Source organism: Megalobrama amblycephala, linkage group LG12, assembly GCF_018812025.1.
Source record: "Megalobrama amblycephala isolate DHTTF-2021 linkage group LG12, ASM1881202v1, whole genome shotgun sequence".
NCBI lineage: Eukaryota > Metazoa > Chordata > Actinopteri > Cypriniformes > Xenocyprididae > Megalobrama > Megalobrama amblycephala.
The window spans coordinates 2,396,254-2,409,264 of record NC_063055.1 but is presented as its reverse complement, the minus strand read 5'-3'; the positions used below and the strand labels follow the sequence as shown (position 1 = coordinate 2,409,264).

Below are 13,011 nucleotides of genomic sequence, written 5' to 3'. Positions count from 1 at the left end.
TGTTTTATTAATCATGTGGATAAAACTGTTGCTGAATGTCAGCCAACTTTGAAGAGCAAAATTGTTCTGTTGCCGAAAGTGAACTTGATGAAATTGTTTAGACTAGGTGTCACGCTGTAAGCACAGCCCCCTATAATGCAGTGCCAGGTGTTCCCATGCCTTCTGTCAAACTCCTGTAAGGAAAGACACAGTATTAATGTTGCACAAACTCACATCAACAAAAACAATCAAACTCCTCCATCAAACTCCTGCCAAAAAGTTAACAAAAAATTCACAATACTAAATCAACTGCAATTCACTAAGACATTCCAGTCTCCCAGTAAAACTCTACAACTGACCTCCACGATGTAGTTAGAAATGTCAGTATCCTTTGTGTAGGTATGCAGAGCCATAAGAGTGACCTGATAAGCCTCCTGCTCCATGTCACCATCAAGTCCATCTGAAATGTGGGCCACAAGCTTTGGCCACAACCAGCTTGATCTGCAGCCGTTAGCACAGATTCTGTTTTAATAAACAAGAGTGAAAGTAATTAAACAGGACAGAATCTGGAGATGAACAGTTTTAGTGATGGTCCAACAGCTCTTCATCATGAAGATCAGCTGCTGCCATTTATGAGCAGGAATTGTTGGTCCAAGACACTATTATCAGATGCAACCAAACTTTAATTCCACAAGTTGGAAGTGTGGAGTAGGATAATAAAAGTTTGGTGTTGGTAAGATTTTTTCATTTGTTTGGAATATAAGTGAGGGTTTCAAGTACTTAAATTTCAAACACATGGATTCAAGGCCTGAAAAATGTGTGAAAACAAACTGAAAGTGCTTGATTTAACTAAATTGTGTTAGAGTAGAATGGTGCTATTATAAAAATTGGCCTTCATGTGCTCCCAAAGCCAGAATGAAACAGCGCTACTGACTGGTAAGAAGGCGAGGAAAAAAAGCGGCATGATCGGATGGATCGTGATCAGAGTCAGCCCTGCCTGATGATCCTGTGAGAAGCATGGAGACATTTAACTAGCTCAGGAAAGTGCGAATTCAATGGCTCAGTATAGAGGGTATGCACTGACGTCACTTTCCCACCAGAACACGCCCCCTCAGCCGGACTAAAGGAGTCTGAGTGATTAATAATCAGCATCTAACGTGACGAAAATATATTTATTCAATGTTATCCACATTATATTTCATCTGCAACAGCATTGTGAAATTCTCTAAAGATATGTTGGGTCATTAACTTTTAAATGCATCATTATGCAAATCAAAAACACATGAGGAGAGTCTATGTGTCTGTGTGATACTGAGACTCAACATGTTTTTTTTTGTTTTGTTTTTTTTTTTTAGAAAATGAGCAATGGTTTCTTTAGATAAGACCCTTATTTCTCGTCTGGGATCATGTAAACTGTAATTTTGACCATTGAAGTCCACTATATGGAGAAAAATCCTGGAATATTTTCATCAAAAACCTTAATTTCTTTTTTGACTGAAGAAAGAAAGACATGAACATCTTGGATGACATGGGGGTGAGTAAATTAGAAGGAAATTTTAATTTGAAAGTGAACTAATCCTCTAATTTTACTTAACATTATTTTATTTATGCACTATACTGAAGAGACCTTTTTGATGGATATTGGTTAACTTGTGGTTAACTTTTGTGCATTTGAGCTTAAAGGGTTAGTTCATCCAAAAATTAAATTTTACTCATTAATTATTAATTCATTAAGTCATTAATTACTCACCCTCATGGTGTTACACACCCGTAAGACCTTCGTTCATCTTCAGAACACAAATTAAAGGGGTGGAATAGGGGACAGTGGGGTGATTTGTGCCAGGGGGGAAGTAGTTCCACCCATTGTTTCTGGAAAACCATAGAAGAAATTGGTCATGTGACCACATAATTTTGAAAAGCCATCCATTTTACTCATCCTCCAAAGAAGAGAGACACATGGCATGAGAGGAAAGCACATTTTAGCTAAAAAAACTGCTTTTTCCCTTTCAAAGTAAAATTTCTATGATCAAGGTTTTTTGATTGTAGTGTCTGAACAATTATAGATAAGTTTGAAAACATTTCACACGTTTTAGTGCTTTAGCAGGCTACACAATGAGTCTATACAGTTAGCATGATGTTAGCTCTTAACTGCTGGATCATGATAGTTTTTCAAACTTGAGGGTCCAGGGTGATTTGTGCCAGAGGGCCTGGGTTAAGTTGTGCCAGTGGCACAACTCACCCCCACGTATGATTATTTTCAACATATTATTCATTTGTAATTGTACATTGTACTCTTACATTTTAGCAGTTAAACTATGTGACATTCTTGATTTTAGACCAAAACCCATCATGCCACGCACTTATAAAACGCACTTTCTGAAGATGAAAAGCATGAAATGGTGCAATGTTGTGCAAAAGGCATGAAAACAACTAATATTGTGTGAAAATTCAATAATCTCCATTCAGTTTTCATAAGATTTGTGAGTGATTTAGAGCACAGCAGAACTCGGTCAGATAAAGGCTTATTAATGAAAGTTCCTGTCAAAAAAATTTAATTGTATTAAAAGGGCAGCTATAAAAAAAGCCAGTGTTCAGCAGCAAACAGGTATTTTCATCTTCAGAAAGATCTTTCTTCCTCCCCATTTTGCATGAAAACTGTGACTTGCTTAATAATGTGGAACAACCTCTAAGTAGGGTTTCCATAGACCTGGCAAATTATTTTGTCTGAGATTGATACCAGTTATAAGACATGGATAAATAAACAGAAAAACATTTTATTAGGAAAAACTAAAATCTGAATGTTTATTCTACTGAAATCTTACTGATATGTCACTTGCATAATAATAACGTGGCGTATTCTTATGTTATTCTTATAATTGACAGACAGCGTTCTATGTATGTCAACAGGCATCTATTGCCAAAGTCTTTTTGCCTGAAATGATTCACAAATATCATATATTGTGTATTTAAGTTTTTTGTGTTTTCCCAAAAACTACAAAATATGACTTAGCCTATTCCAACAGTTTAATAGGGTGACAATATCTAAATAAACCTTAAATGAGTAATTTTGTATTGAATTTGTCTTGATTTCATATAGCATTATAGTTCATAACATTAAAATGTTCTGTTTTACTTCAAAAATGACTGGCACAAATTACCCCTACGTATTCTCCCCAAAGGCGCAACTTACCCGCACCAGGGGCAAGTTGTGCCACGAGACCACTTTTTTTCCAAAAGCTATATTTCTGAAACAGTTTATTTCAGATCCAAAGTTATTGTTCCCTTTCGATACTTCACTCGTACTGCGTATGGGGAAAGGTCTCCTTTTTCCCCGTTACTGAAGCCTTTTTCAATAACGCAGTGTAACTGCATCGTCATTGGTTCACTCATAGACAAGTTGTTGAACCAATGACGGCGCGGCATAGCTGCGCGACCTATGGCGACAGAGCGCGCGAATATTCCCGCCGAAATGGGCGGGGTTTAGGGCTATATAAGCGGGCGTTTCGCCATAGGATTTCAGTTCTCTCTCCTTCAGCGACGACTTCACAACGCTCCTCGCTGATCTCCGGCTGAAGCCTTCGCCGCCTGGAAGAAGCTCGCCTGGAAAGAAGCTCTCGCCGCCGTCGAAGAGGCTCCCGCAGCGGACTGCTGAGCTCGCCGAGGAAGAAGCGCCGGCGCGTCTCGAGCCGCCCGCTTCCGGCCGCCTGCCAGCCCGTCTCCTGCCGCCATCCGGCGCGCCTAAAAGAGCGATTTTCCCGCGGTTTATTGCCGCTCTAAAAGAGCTTTCCAACAGCGGTTTTCACTGCTCTAGCGGCCCTCGCCGCTCTAAAAGAGCCCCTCAAACGCCGTTTTCACGGCGGCGGCGTTGTTACAAATGCCGCGCCACTCGTGTGGCACATGCAGAGCCCCTCTGCATGACGACGACGGTCACGGTGAGTGCGTCGGCTGCCTGGGCAGACCCCATGCAGAGGCCGCGCTCACCGGGACCTCGTGTTCTCACTGTGAGAACATGAGTCTCGCCTCTCTGCGCTCGTGGATCGCCTTCTTCAGTGAAGGCGATCTCGCCGCTCGCGCCCTCCCGTCTTCTTCCTCCCGCGAGCCGGCTAGGAAGAGACGGCGGGGTAGAGCGGCCCAGTGCACGGAGTTGGATGACGTCACGCCGGCTTCCCCGCGTGCCTCACCCTCTCCCCCGAGAGAGCAGTCCCCCGTCCTGTTCTCCCGCCCTGAGCTGCGTCCCTCGGCAGATGCGAGCGACCTCATCTCTTTTAGCGGTTCTGAGGACGAGCCGCTTGATGACGTCATGTCTCTCGCGGCCTCTGAATCCGAAGGTTGGGCCGGTGATTCTGACCCCGCCCGCCTTCCTTCGCTGGAGCCCATTGACTGCAAGCCGGGTATGGATGCCGAGCTCTTCCGCATCCTTTCGAAAGCAGTAGAGGTTTTGGACCTCGAATGGGCTCCGCCAGAGGAGCCATCACGGAGCAGGCTCGATGAGTGGTTCCTGCCGGGTTCCCGCCAGGCCCCTTGTCAACGCGCCGCACCGTTTTTCCCAGAGGTTCACAATGAGCTGACGAAGTCATGGCGCGCCCCGTATTCTGCCCGCCTATGTACTACGCATTATTCAGCTCTCACCTCTGTGGATGGCTCTGAAGAGAAGGGTTACGAGCATTTACCGCCCCTGGACGAAGCGGTGGCGGCTCACCTCTGTCCCCCCACGGCTGTGGGTTGGAAAACTAAGAGGGCCCTTCCATCCAAGCCCTGCAGGACCACTTCTGCCCTGGCTGGCAGAGCATATACGTCCGCGGGCCAGGCTGCCTCAGCGCTGCACGCCATGGCTATTCTCCAGGTGTTTCAAGCGAAGCTCCTCCGTTCTCTGGATGAGTCCGGCGTCGATGCACCTGCCTTCCGTGACCTCCGCAGCGCCACTGACTTAGCCCTGCGTGCCACAAAGGCCACAGCTCAGGCCATTGGACGATCCATGGCCAGCCTGGTCGTGCTTGAGCGCCATTTGTGGCTCAACCTGACCGAGATTAAGGAGATGGACAAGACGGCCTTTTTGGATGCCCCGGTCTCTCCTTCTGGTCTCTTCGGGCCAGCAGTAGAGAGCTTTACGGAGCGTTTTACTGCAGCACAAAAGTCATCTCAGGCTATGCGACACTTCCTGCCTAAACGCCCTAGCTCCACGTCTGCTTCCAGCCGCCCCAAGTCTGTGCCGGCTCAGCAGAACAAAACTGCCCCCTCTACCTCTCAGGCAGCACCACCCAAGGAACAGCGCCATCGTAAGCGCTCCTCCTTCCCGAGGCAATGTCAGGGACCCCGGCCTAAGATTACGCTGGACCCGACGCCTCCTAAGCCCTCCTGATATTTCAGGAAGGAAGAGGATGGGGCAAAGTCTCGCCATGGCCGGACCACCCCAAAAGCTCTTTCGTTCCACCCCCCCCTCCGCCTCGTTCAGCTCCGGGCGTGGGAGATATGTTCAGTGTTGTACTAACTGGGCCCAGTGCTGCGTCCATGCAAAACGCTATTCTTATGGCGAACACTATGAATATTCTACCTTCTCTAAGAAAGAGCGAAGTTCCTCTTCCACTCTCCCCGCTGCACGGGCCCCCGATTGGCGGCCCGTCACCCGATACCATTCAGCCCCTTGTCACGCGGGCCGAGGCCTGGCGGGCCATCCCCGGAGTGTCAAGCTGGGTTCTGGGAACCATAAGTCGAGGCTACTCGCTTCAGTTCGCCCGAAGGCCCCCGCGCTTCAGCGGGGTGCTTCAGACTTCAGTCAACACGGACGACGTTCATGTCCTCCGAGCCGAAGTCATGTCTCTTCTGAGGAAAGGAGCTATAGAAATAGTCTCCCCCTCAGAGAGCAATTCGGGGTTCTACAGCCATTATTTTCTAGTTCCCAAAAAAGATGGCGGTCTCAGACCCATCTTAGATCTCAGGCTCTTGAACCTCTCCCTCATGAGACGGAAGTTCAAGATGCTAACGCTGAAGCAGATCCTCGCGCAGGTTTGCCCCGGGGACTGGTTCTGCTCGCTGGACCTGAAAGATGCACGGCGATTCTTGAGATTCGCGTTCGAGGGTGTGGCTTACCAATATATGGTCCTTCCATTCGGACTGTCCCTAGCTCCTCACACTTTTACCAAGTGCATGAACGCGGCGCTTTCCCCACTGAGACAGATGGGAATCCGGGTTCTCAATTACCTCGATGACTGGCTCATCCTAGCCCAGTCACGAGCCGAGCTGGAGCATCACAGATCCGTGTTACTCAGCCACTTGGAGTGCCTGGGTCTCAGGGTCAACTTTGCCAAGAGCTCACTGCTCCCCAGCCAGCGTATAACGTTCCTGGGTGCAGTTTTCGACTCAGTCCGTATGACGGCTGTAGTATCTCCAGAGCGCGCTCTGGCCATTCAGCAGCTCGCGGCATCGGTCAGGAACAGAGCCTATTTCCCTCTGAAGTTTTTCCAGAGGATGCTAGGGCTGATGGCTTCCGCCTCCCCGGTTCTGCAGCTCGGCCTTCTTCGGATGCGGCCTCTGCAGTACTGGTTGAAGTTCCGGGTCCCTCCTCACGCCTGGCGGCACGGCCGCCTGCGTCTCAGGGTCAATCAGGCCTGTTTGGCGGCTCTGAAACCCTGGATGAACCCTGTATGGTTCAGCCAAGGGGTACCCCTACAGGCGGTGTCCAGAAGGACGGTGCTCTCAACGGATGCGTCCAACACAGGTTGGGGCGCTCTTTGCGAGGGCAGACCGGCCTTCGGCTTGTGGTCTCACGAGGAATGCCATCTGCACATCAACTGCCTCGAGATGTTGGCAGTGATTCGAGCCCTTCATGCGTTCCAGGCACACCTGACAGGGCGCCACGTCTTAGTCCAGTCGGACAGCATGACAGTGGTGTCATACATAAATCACCAGGGCGGTCTTTCGTCCAGCCGCTTATGCGCTCTGGCGAAGCGTCTTCTGGAATGGGCATCACCGAGGTTTCAGTCGCTCAGGGCGACTCACATACCCGGGAGAACAAACTTGGGAGCAGACATGCTATCTCGGAGCAATGTCCCCTCAGACGAGTGGATGCTCCACCCCCAGACGGTTCTCATGATCTGGGAGTTCTTCGGAAAGGCAGAGGTAGACCTCTTCGCTTCAGAAGGCAACTCTCACTGCCCAATTTATTTCTCGAAGGAGGAAGATGCGCTGGCCCATGTCTGGCCCAGCACCCTCCTTTACGCTTTTCCCCCGATCGCTCTGATCCCACAGGTCATCAGACGAATCAGGGAAGACAAGCACAGAGTCCTCCTGGTGGCCCCGCTCTGGAGGAGCCAAGTTTGGTCCTCAGAGCTGTTCAGGCTTTCCACAAAAGCTCAGTGGCCGATCCCCCTGAGACGGGACCTCCTCTCTCAGGCGAACAGGACGATTTGGCATCCCCAGCCAGAACTCTGGGCTCTGCACCTCTGGTCCCTCGACGGGAGCCTGCTAACCTCCCCGGGGACGTGCTGAATACCATTTCTCAGGCAAGAGCTCCGTCCACGAGACGCCTCTACGCCCAGAAATGGTCGGTCTTTGTTGACTGGTGTTCTACACGCAACATAGACCCAGTGGAGTGTGACGTATCTCCGATACTGTCTTTTCTCCAGGAGCGTTTGAATCTGGGTCGCACCCCTTCAACGCTCAAAGTTTACGTAGCAGCCATTGCAGCATTTCACGCTCCTATCGCTGGCCAGTCAGTGGGACGAAACAACCTTGTGGTGCGTTTCTTGAGAGGTTCTAGGCGATTAAATCCTCCTCGTCCTCTCACTGTTCCCACCTGGGACCTCTCTTTGGTCCTCAGAGCTCTTAAAGGGCCTCCCTTTGAGCCACTGCGTTCAGCTGACCTCAGGCCCCTGACACTCAAAACCGCTCTGCTACTTGCACTAGCATCGGTTAAGCGAGTTGGTGACTTGCAGGCCCTCTCCGTGAGCCCTGCATGCCTTGAGTTTGGGCCCAACGACTCCAAAGTCGTTTTGAAACCTAGGCATGGCTATGTCCCTAAGGTGCTCTCGACTCCATTCAGAGCACAGGTTATTTCCCTCTCAGCGCTTCCTCCCTCGTCGGACGAGCAAGAGTTGGAACTACTCTGCCCTGTCAGGGCATTAAGGACCTACGTTGATCGATCACAGCCTTTTCGGCAATCTGATCAGCTCTTTATCTGCTTTGGTGGCCGCACCAAAGGGTCTTCGGTCTCAAAGCAACGTCTTTCGCGTTGGATAGTCGACGCTATTGCTCTTTGTTACTCCTCTATGGGCCTCGACTGCCCCATAGGAGTTAGAGCTCACTCTACTAGAGGAATGGCTTCCTCTTGGGCCTGGTCTAGTGGAGTTTCGATTAAAGACATCTGTGAGGCGGCCGGCTGGTCCTCGCCGTCCACTTTTGTCAGATTTTATCATTTGGACGTCCCGACCTTACAAGCTCGGGTCCTCTCGGTATGATCCAGCGGCCTCTATCGAGCTCCGCTTCATGCCACTCTGGGAGTTAACTCCCTTTTTGTAGTGTAACGAGGGTTCGACGGCTCCGGCCTTCTCACTTGTCCTCTGGTTCCCTCACGGTGCCCAAGACAAGTCCAGTCGTTCCCTGCCGTGGCACGGCGCGGTTGAATTCGTTCCCCATACGCAGTACGAGTGAAGTATCGAAAGGGAACGTACTCGGTTACTAACGTAACCTCGGTTCCCTGAGATACGGAACGAGTACTGCGTTACATGCCATGCCACGAGGCTGCGGCTTCAGTGTCGTCGCTTCAGTCGAATGACCTGAAATCCTATGGCGAAACGCCCGCTTAAATAGCCCTAAACCCCGCCCATTTCGGCGGGAATATTCGCGCGCTCTGTCGCCATAGGTCGCGCAGCTATGCCGCGCCGTCATTGGTTCAACAACTTGTCTATGAGTGAACCAATGACGATGCAGTTACACTGCGTTATTGAAAAAGGCTTCAGTAACGGGGAAAAAGGAGACCTTTCCCCATACGCAGTACTCGTTCCGTATCTCAGGGAACCGAGGTTACGTTAGTAACCGAGTACGTTCTCAGGCATGCACCACATCCTGAAATATATGTACATTCTTAAGTTGAAGGCATTACTGCCATGGCCTCACTTTAAAGTCACTTTGAGTAAAAACTGGCACAACTCACCCCACTTTCCCCTAATGCCATTTTCACAAGATTTAAAATAAGTCTCTGATTTCCCCAGAATGTGTATGTGAAGTTTCAGCTCAAAATACATCACAGATCATTTATTATAGCATGTTAAATTTGTCACTTTTTAAGGGTGAGCAAAAACACTCTGTTTTTGTTTGTCCCTTTAAATGCAAATGAGCTGCTGCTCCTAAGAAGAGGGCGGGGTTTAAAGTTTTCAACTGTTCAGCCTTTAATGTTCAAACCGAAGTTGGACACTGATGGAGAGACTCAAGAAGAAGTCACAACATGTAGAATGCAACAGGACGTTTCTGAATGGTTAGTTGCTTAATTTATGTAGCTGATGTGGGATATCTTAAAGTCATTGATTAGCATATTCTGTCATGAAAATATATAAATCGCCCATGTGGGAACTGTTGTAAGATGCCTCCAGAGAATATATGCTGCATGAAGATAGAACAGGTATAGTTTAGTTTAATTACGGTTATAACCTATGTTGGCATCTAACGTACTGTATTGCAATAACTGTTGTGTGTTCTCAGGGGCGGGGTTTATGTAAATTTTAGGGTTATGATGTCACTAACCCAGGAAGAAGCTCGTTGTAGTCCCTACCAGTCATTAAAAAGTGATTTCTGTAAAAGAAAATATCTCTCTTTACATTGAACTTTGAGCGTCGTAACTTTGCAGATCTTGTTTATGCTCAAACAGCAACAATACACACTAACTAAAGTTAAAAAAAGTGAAATCATAATCAAGGACCCCTTTAAGATATTTTTGAAGAAATTCAAGAAGTTTTTTTTTTTTTATCCCCCATAGAAACCAACGTAATTAACAAGATTCAAGGCCCAGAAAGGTACTAAAGACATAGTTAAACTAGTCAACGTGACTACAGTGGTTCAACCTTAATGTTATGAAGCGACAAGAGACTTTATTCAACAATTCAACAATCCTACTCTGTTTATGTTAGACAGTTCAGCGCTTCCAGATCCCTGCACACTGTCCCTGTCAGGCTAAGTTGTTCCACACTGACACAACAGTACTGAAGCCGAGCGAGAACACTCTGGTGCACCAATCCTACAACGACTAGAGCTAATGCCTCAGCTCACTGCTGATAGAAGAACCAGGAATCAGTACATCAAACTGAGCGAAAACACTCGTTATATGATGCGACTGAGAAATATATATATATATATATATATATATATATATAAAAACTAACAAAAACAAACAAACAAAAAAAAATATGTGCAAAGCTGTGTGTAATGCTTTGCAATCTCTTACCCAAGGAGAATGGTCAGAATCAAACAACCAGCTGTGGAACGCATGCTGCCGATCTGTAATGAAAAACATTATATGGAGCGAAGACACTCCACACAGATCCAGGGATTATTTAGCATTGACTGTCCTGAATCTGTTTACTAAATTGTTGGCTCATAACCAGATGCAATCATACTTTAGTACCAACAAGAAAATCCAGTGATCAGAAATCCAGTAAAAACAGTAATATTGTGAAATATTATTACAAATTATTATTCCAGTCTTCAGTGTCACATGATCCTTCAGAAATCACTCTAATATGATGATTTGGTGCTCAAGATAGAAACATTTATTATTATATCAACGTATCAAAACTGTGATACACTTTATTTTTCGGGACTATATGCTGAATAGAATGTTGAAAAGAAAAGCATTTACTTGAAATAGAAATAATTTGTAACATTATTAATGTTTGCTGTCACTTGATCAATTTAATGCATGCTTTCTGAATAAATTTCCTTATATATATATATATATATATATATATATATATATATATATAAACACGCAATCATACAAAATGCATGTTATTTGTATTACTGTCCTGAGTAAGATATTTTACATAAAAGATGTTTACATGATCCACAAGACAAAAAATAGCTGACTTTATGAACCATTGATTCTCAATACTGTGTGTGGTTACCTGATGATCCACGACTGTTTTTGTGTTTTGTGATGGTTGTTCATGAGTCTCTTGTTTGTCCTGAGCAGTTAAACTGAGCACTGTTCTTCAGAAAAATCCTCCAGATCCTGCAGATTCTTCAGTTTCCAGCATCTTCTGCATATTTGAACCCTTTCCAGCAGTGACTGAATGATTTTGAGATCCGTCTTTTCACACTGAGGACAACTGAGGGACTCAAACTCAACTATTAAAAAAGGTTCAAACATTCACTGATGCTCCAGAAGGAAACACGATGAACATTAAGAGCCGGGGGTGAATAGTTGTGTTTGAGTCTCTCAGTTGTCCTCAGTGTGAAAAGAACACAGTGTTAAGAATTAATATGTAAACTTTTGAACGGGGTTACTTTAAAAAAATTCAGCTATTTTTTTGTCTTGTGAAATACATGTAAACATATTTTATGTAAAATATCTTACTCAGAACAGAACTAAATAAAAATAACATGCATTTTGTAAGATCTCTCTTATTATGTTGAAATTCTTCATGGTCTTACCTTAGTGCTGATCTCTGAACAGAATGATTATGTGATGATTCACTCTCAGTGTCTGACCGACTCTGATGCTCCAGATGTGTTTGACCAAAACTAATATAGATGTGACTGACTCCACCTGTTCTTTACAGCATCAATAACTTCACTTGACAAATATCCTGCAACATCATCAACGTGTGTCATGTCATTTCTCAGTTCTCATTTCTCAAACACAAAACATGGCAATATGACCATTCCTAAACACACAGAAATGCAAAAAGAATGTGGGACACTTATTAAGAACATGTTTTTTTAGTATTTATTGCACAAATAAATGATACAAACTGATGCAATACAGTCAGCAGACACATGAAGCAGAAACATCATTACAGACAAATGTGGAACAAACCAGTTATTGCAGGTTTACACTTGTTAAATTATTATTTGCTATGTTACTTTGCTAATGCATGAGGGTCAAAGTCACCCATGTTTACAGTCATAGATCAAACAACATCTCCAGGATGTCTTGAGCGTCCAATCATACTACTTAAGAATCAAACCATATATGGCTTTTCAAGAAAAATAATAACAAGTAAGAAATGTGTGTGTTTAAATGTGTGTGTGTATCTTCAACTTCTGTTGTGTGTCCAAGAACTATTTCTTCTTTTGTCTAGGTGTGTCCATGATGTTCAGATAACATAACAGAAAAAAGTTGCCCAAGACAATATTGCACAAAGACAGTTAAAAAGTGAAGCTCAAGAAATAAGAAAATATTAACAGTATGGTAAATGATAAACACAGAAACATTGTCAACCAATGTAAGATTATTGTCATTAAGCAGACCGGATCATCAATGGTTGTTTCACAGAAAGCTAGAGCTGCTCTTCATCTCATCCACTGTTCATGAATTTAACATGATTTCTTCTGGTATGAATTATAGCATCCCTGATGATCTCTGATGAGTTTTATACATTTGTATGTTTTAATGAAGTATTTGTATAATTAAAATGAATACTAATGGTCTCTGTTTAGCTGATCATCCATAGAACAAACAAAACAAGCCCTGAAAATTGATAAAAGAATACATATTATGCAGACACTTAATATTTGATTAGATAATTAGATGATTAGTTAATTGTATCTGATAGTCATACTTTCAATAAAACATTTGCAATGGGTTTGTAAAAGCATGTTTTCGTGCATGTTTGGCATGTTTAAATTTTTTGTTGCATTTACACTGTTTTGACCAGCTGGGGCCTGTACCATGAAGCTGGATTAGCTGGCTAGCCAGGTAAATTTCAGATTAGTTTGCGCCAATCCTGAGTTTTAGGTACCATGAAAGTAACTTGACTTTTAGCAGTGTTCATCACCATGGTAACTTAGGCTCCACAGCTAACCTGCTCCAGGGCAGGTTAT

The 13,011-nt window shown here is 45.1% G+C and overlaps 1 protein-coding gene across 1 annotated transcript; it reads right to left on the bottom strand.

The window, feature by feature from the left end:
- Positions 1-11,141, bottom strand: LOC125280520 (dynein light chain, cytoplasmic-like). Its single transcript, XM_048211096.1, has 4 exons — positions 11,091-11,141; positions 10,412-10,464; positions 339-501; positions 1-173 (listed from the first exon to the last, which is right to left on the bottom strand). Exons 2-4 carry the CDS (start codon positions 10,453-10,455, stop codon positions 39-41), a joined length of 342 nt encoding a protein of 113 aa, XP_048067053.1. The 5' UTR covers positions 10,456-10,464; positions 11,091-11,141; the 3' UTR covers positions 1-38.
- Between the last annotated feature and the right edge of the window lie 1,870 nt (positions 11,142-13,011).

Excerpts from the sequence above, each read along its gene's own strand:
- LOC125280520 (XM_048211096.1), bottom strand. The coding sequence starts at position 10,455 with ATGCGTTCCACAGCTGGTTGTTTGATTCTGACCATTCTCCTTGG. Across the intron at positions 502-10,411 it reads ATTCTGACCATTCTCCTTGG|AATCTGTGCTAACGGCTGCA; the intron begins GTAAGAGATTGC and ends TTATTAAAACAG. Across the intron at positions 174-338 it reads TTTCTAACTACATCGTGGAG|GAGTTTGACAGAAGGCATGG; the intron begins GTCAGTTGTAGA and ends CTTTCCTTACAG.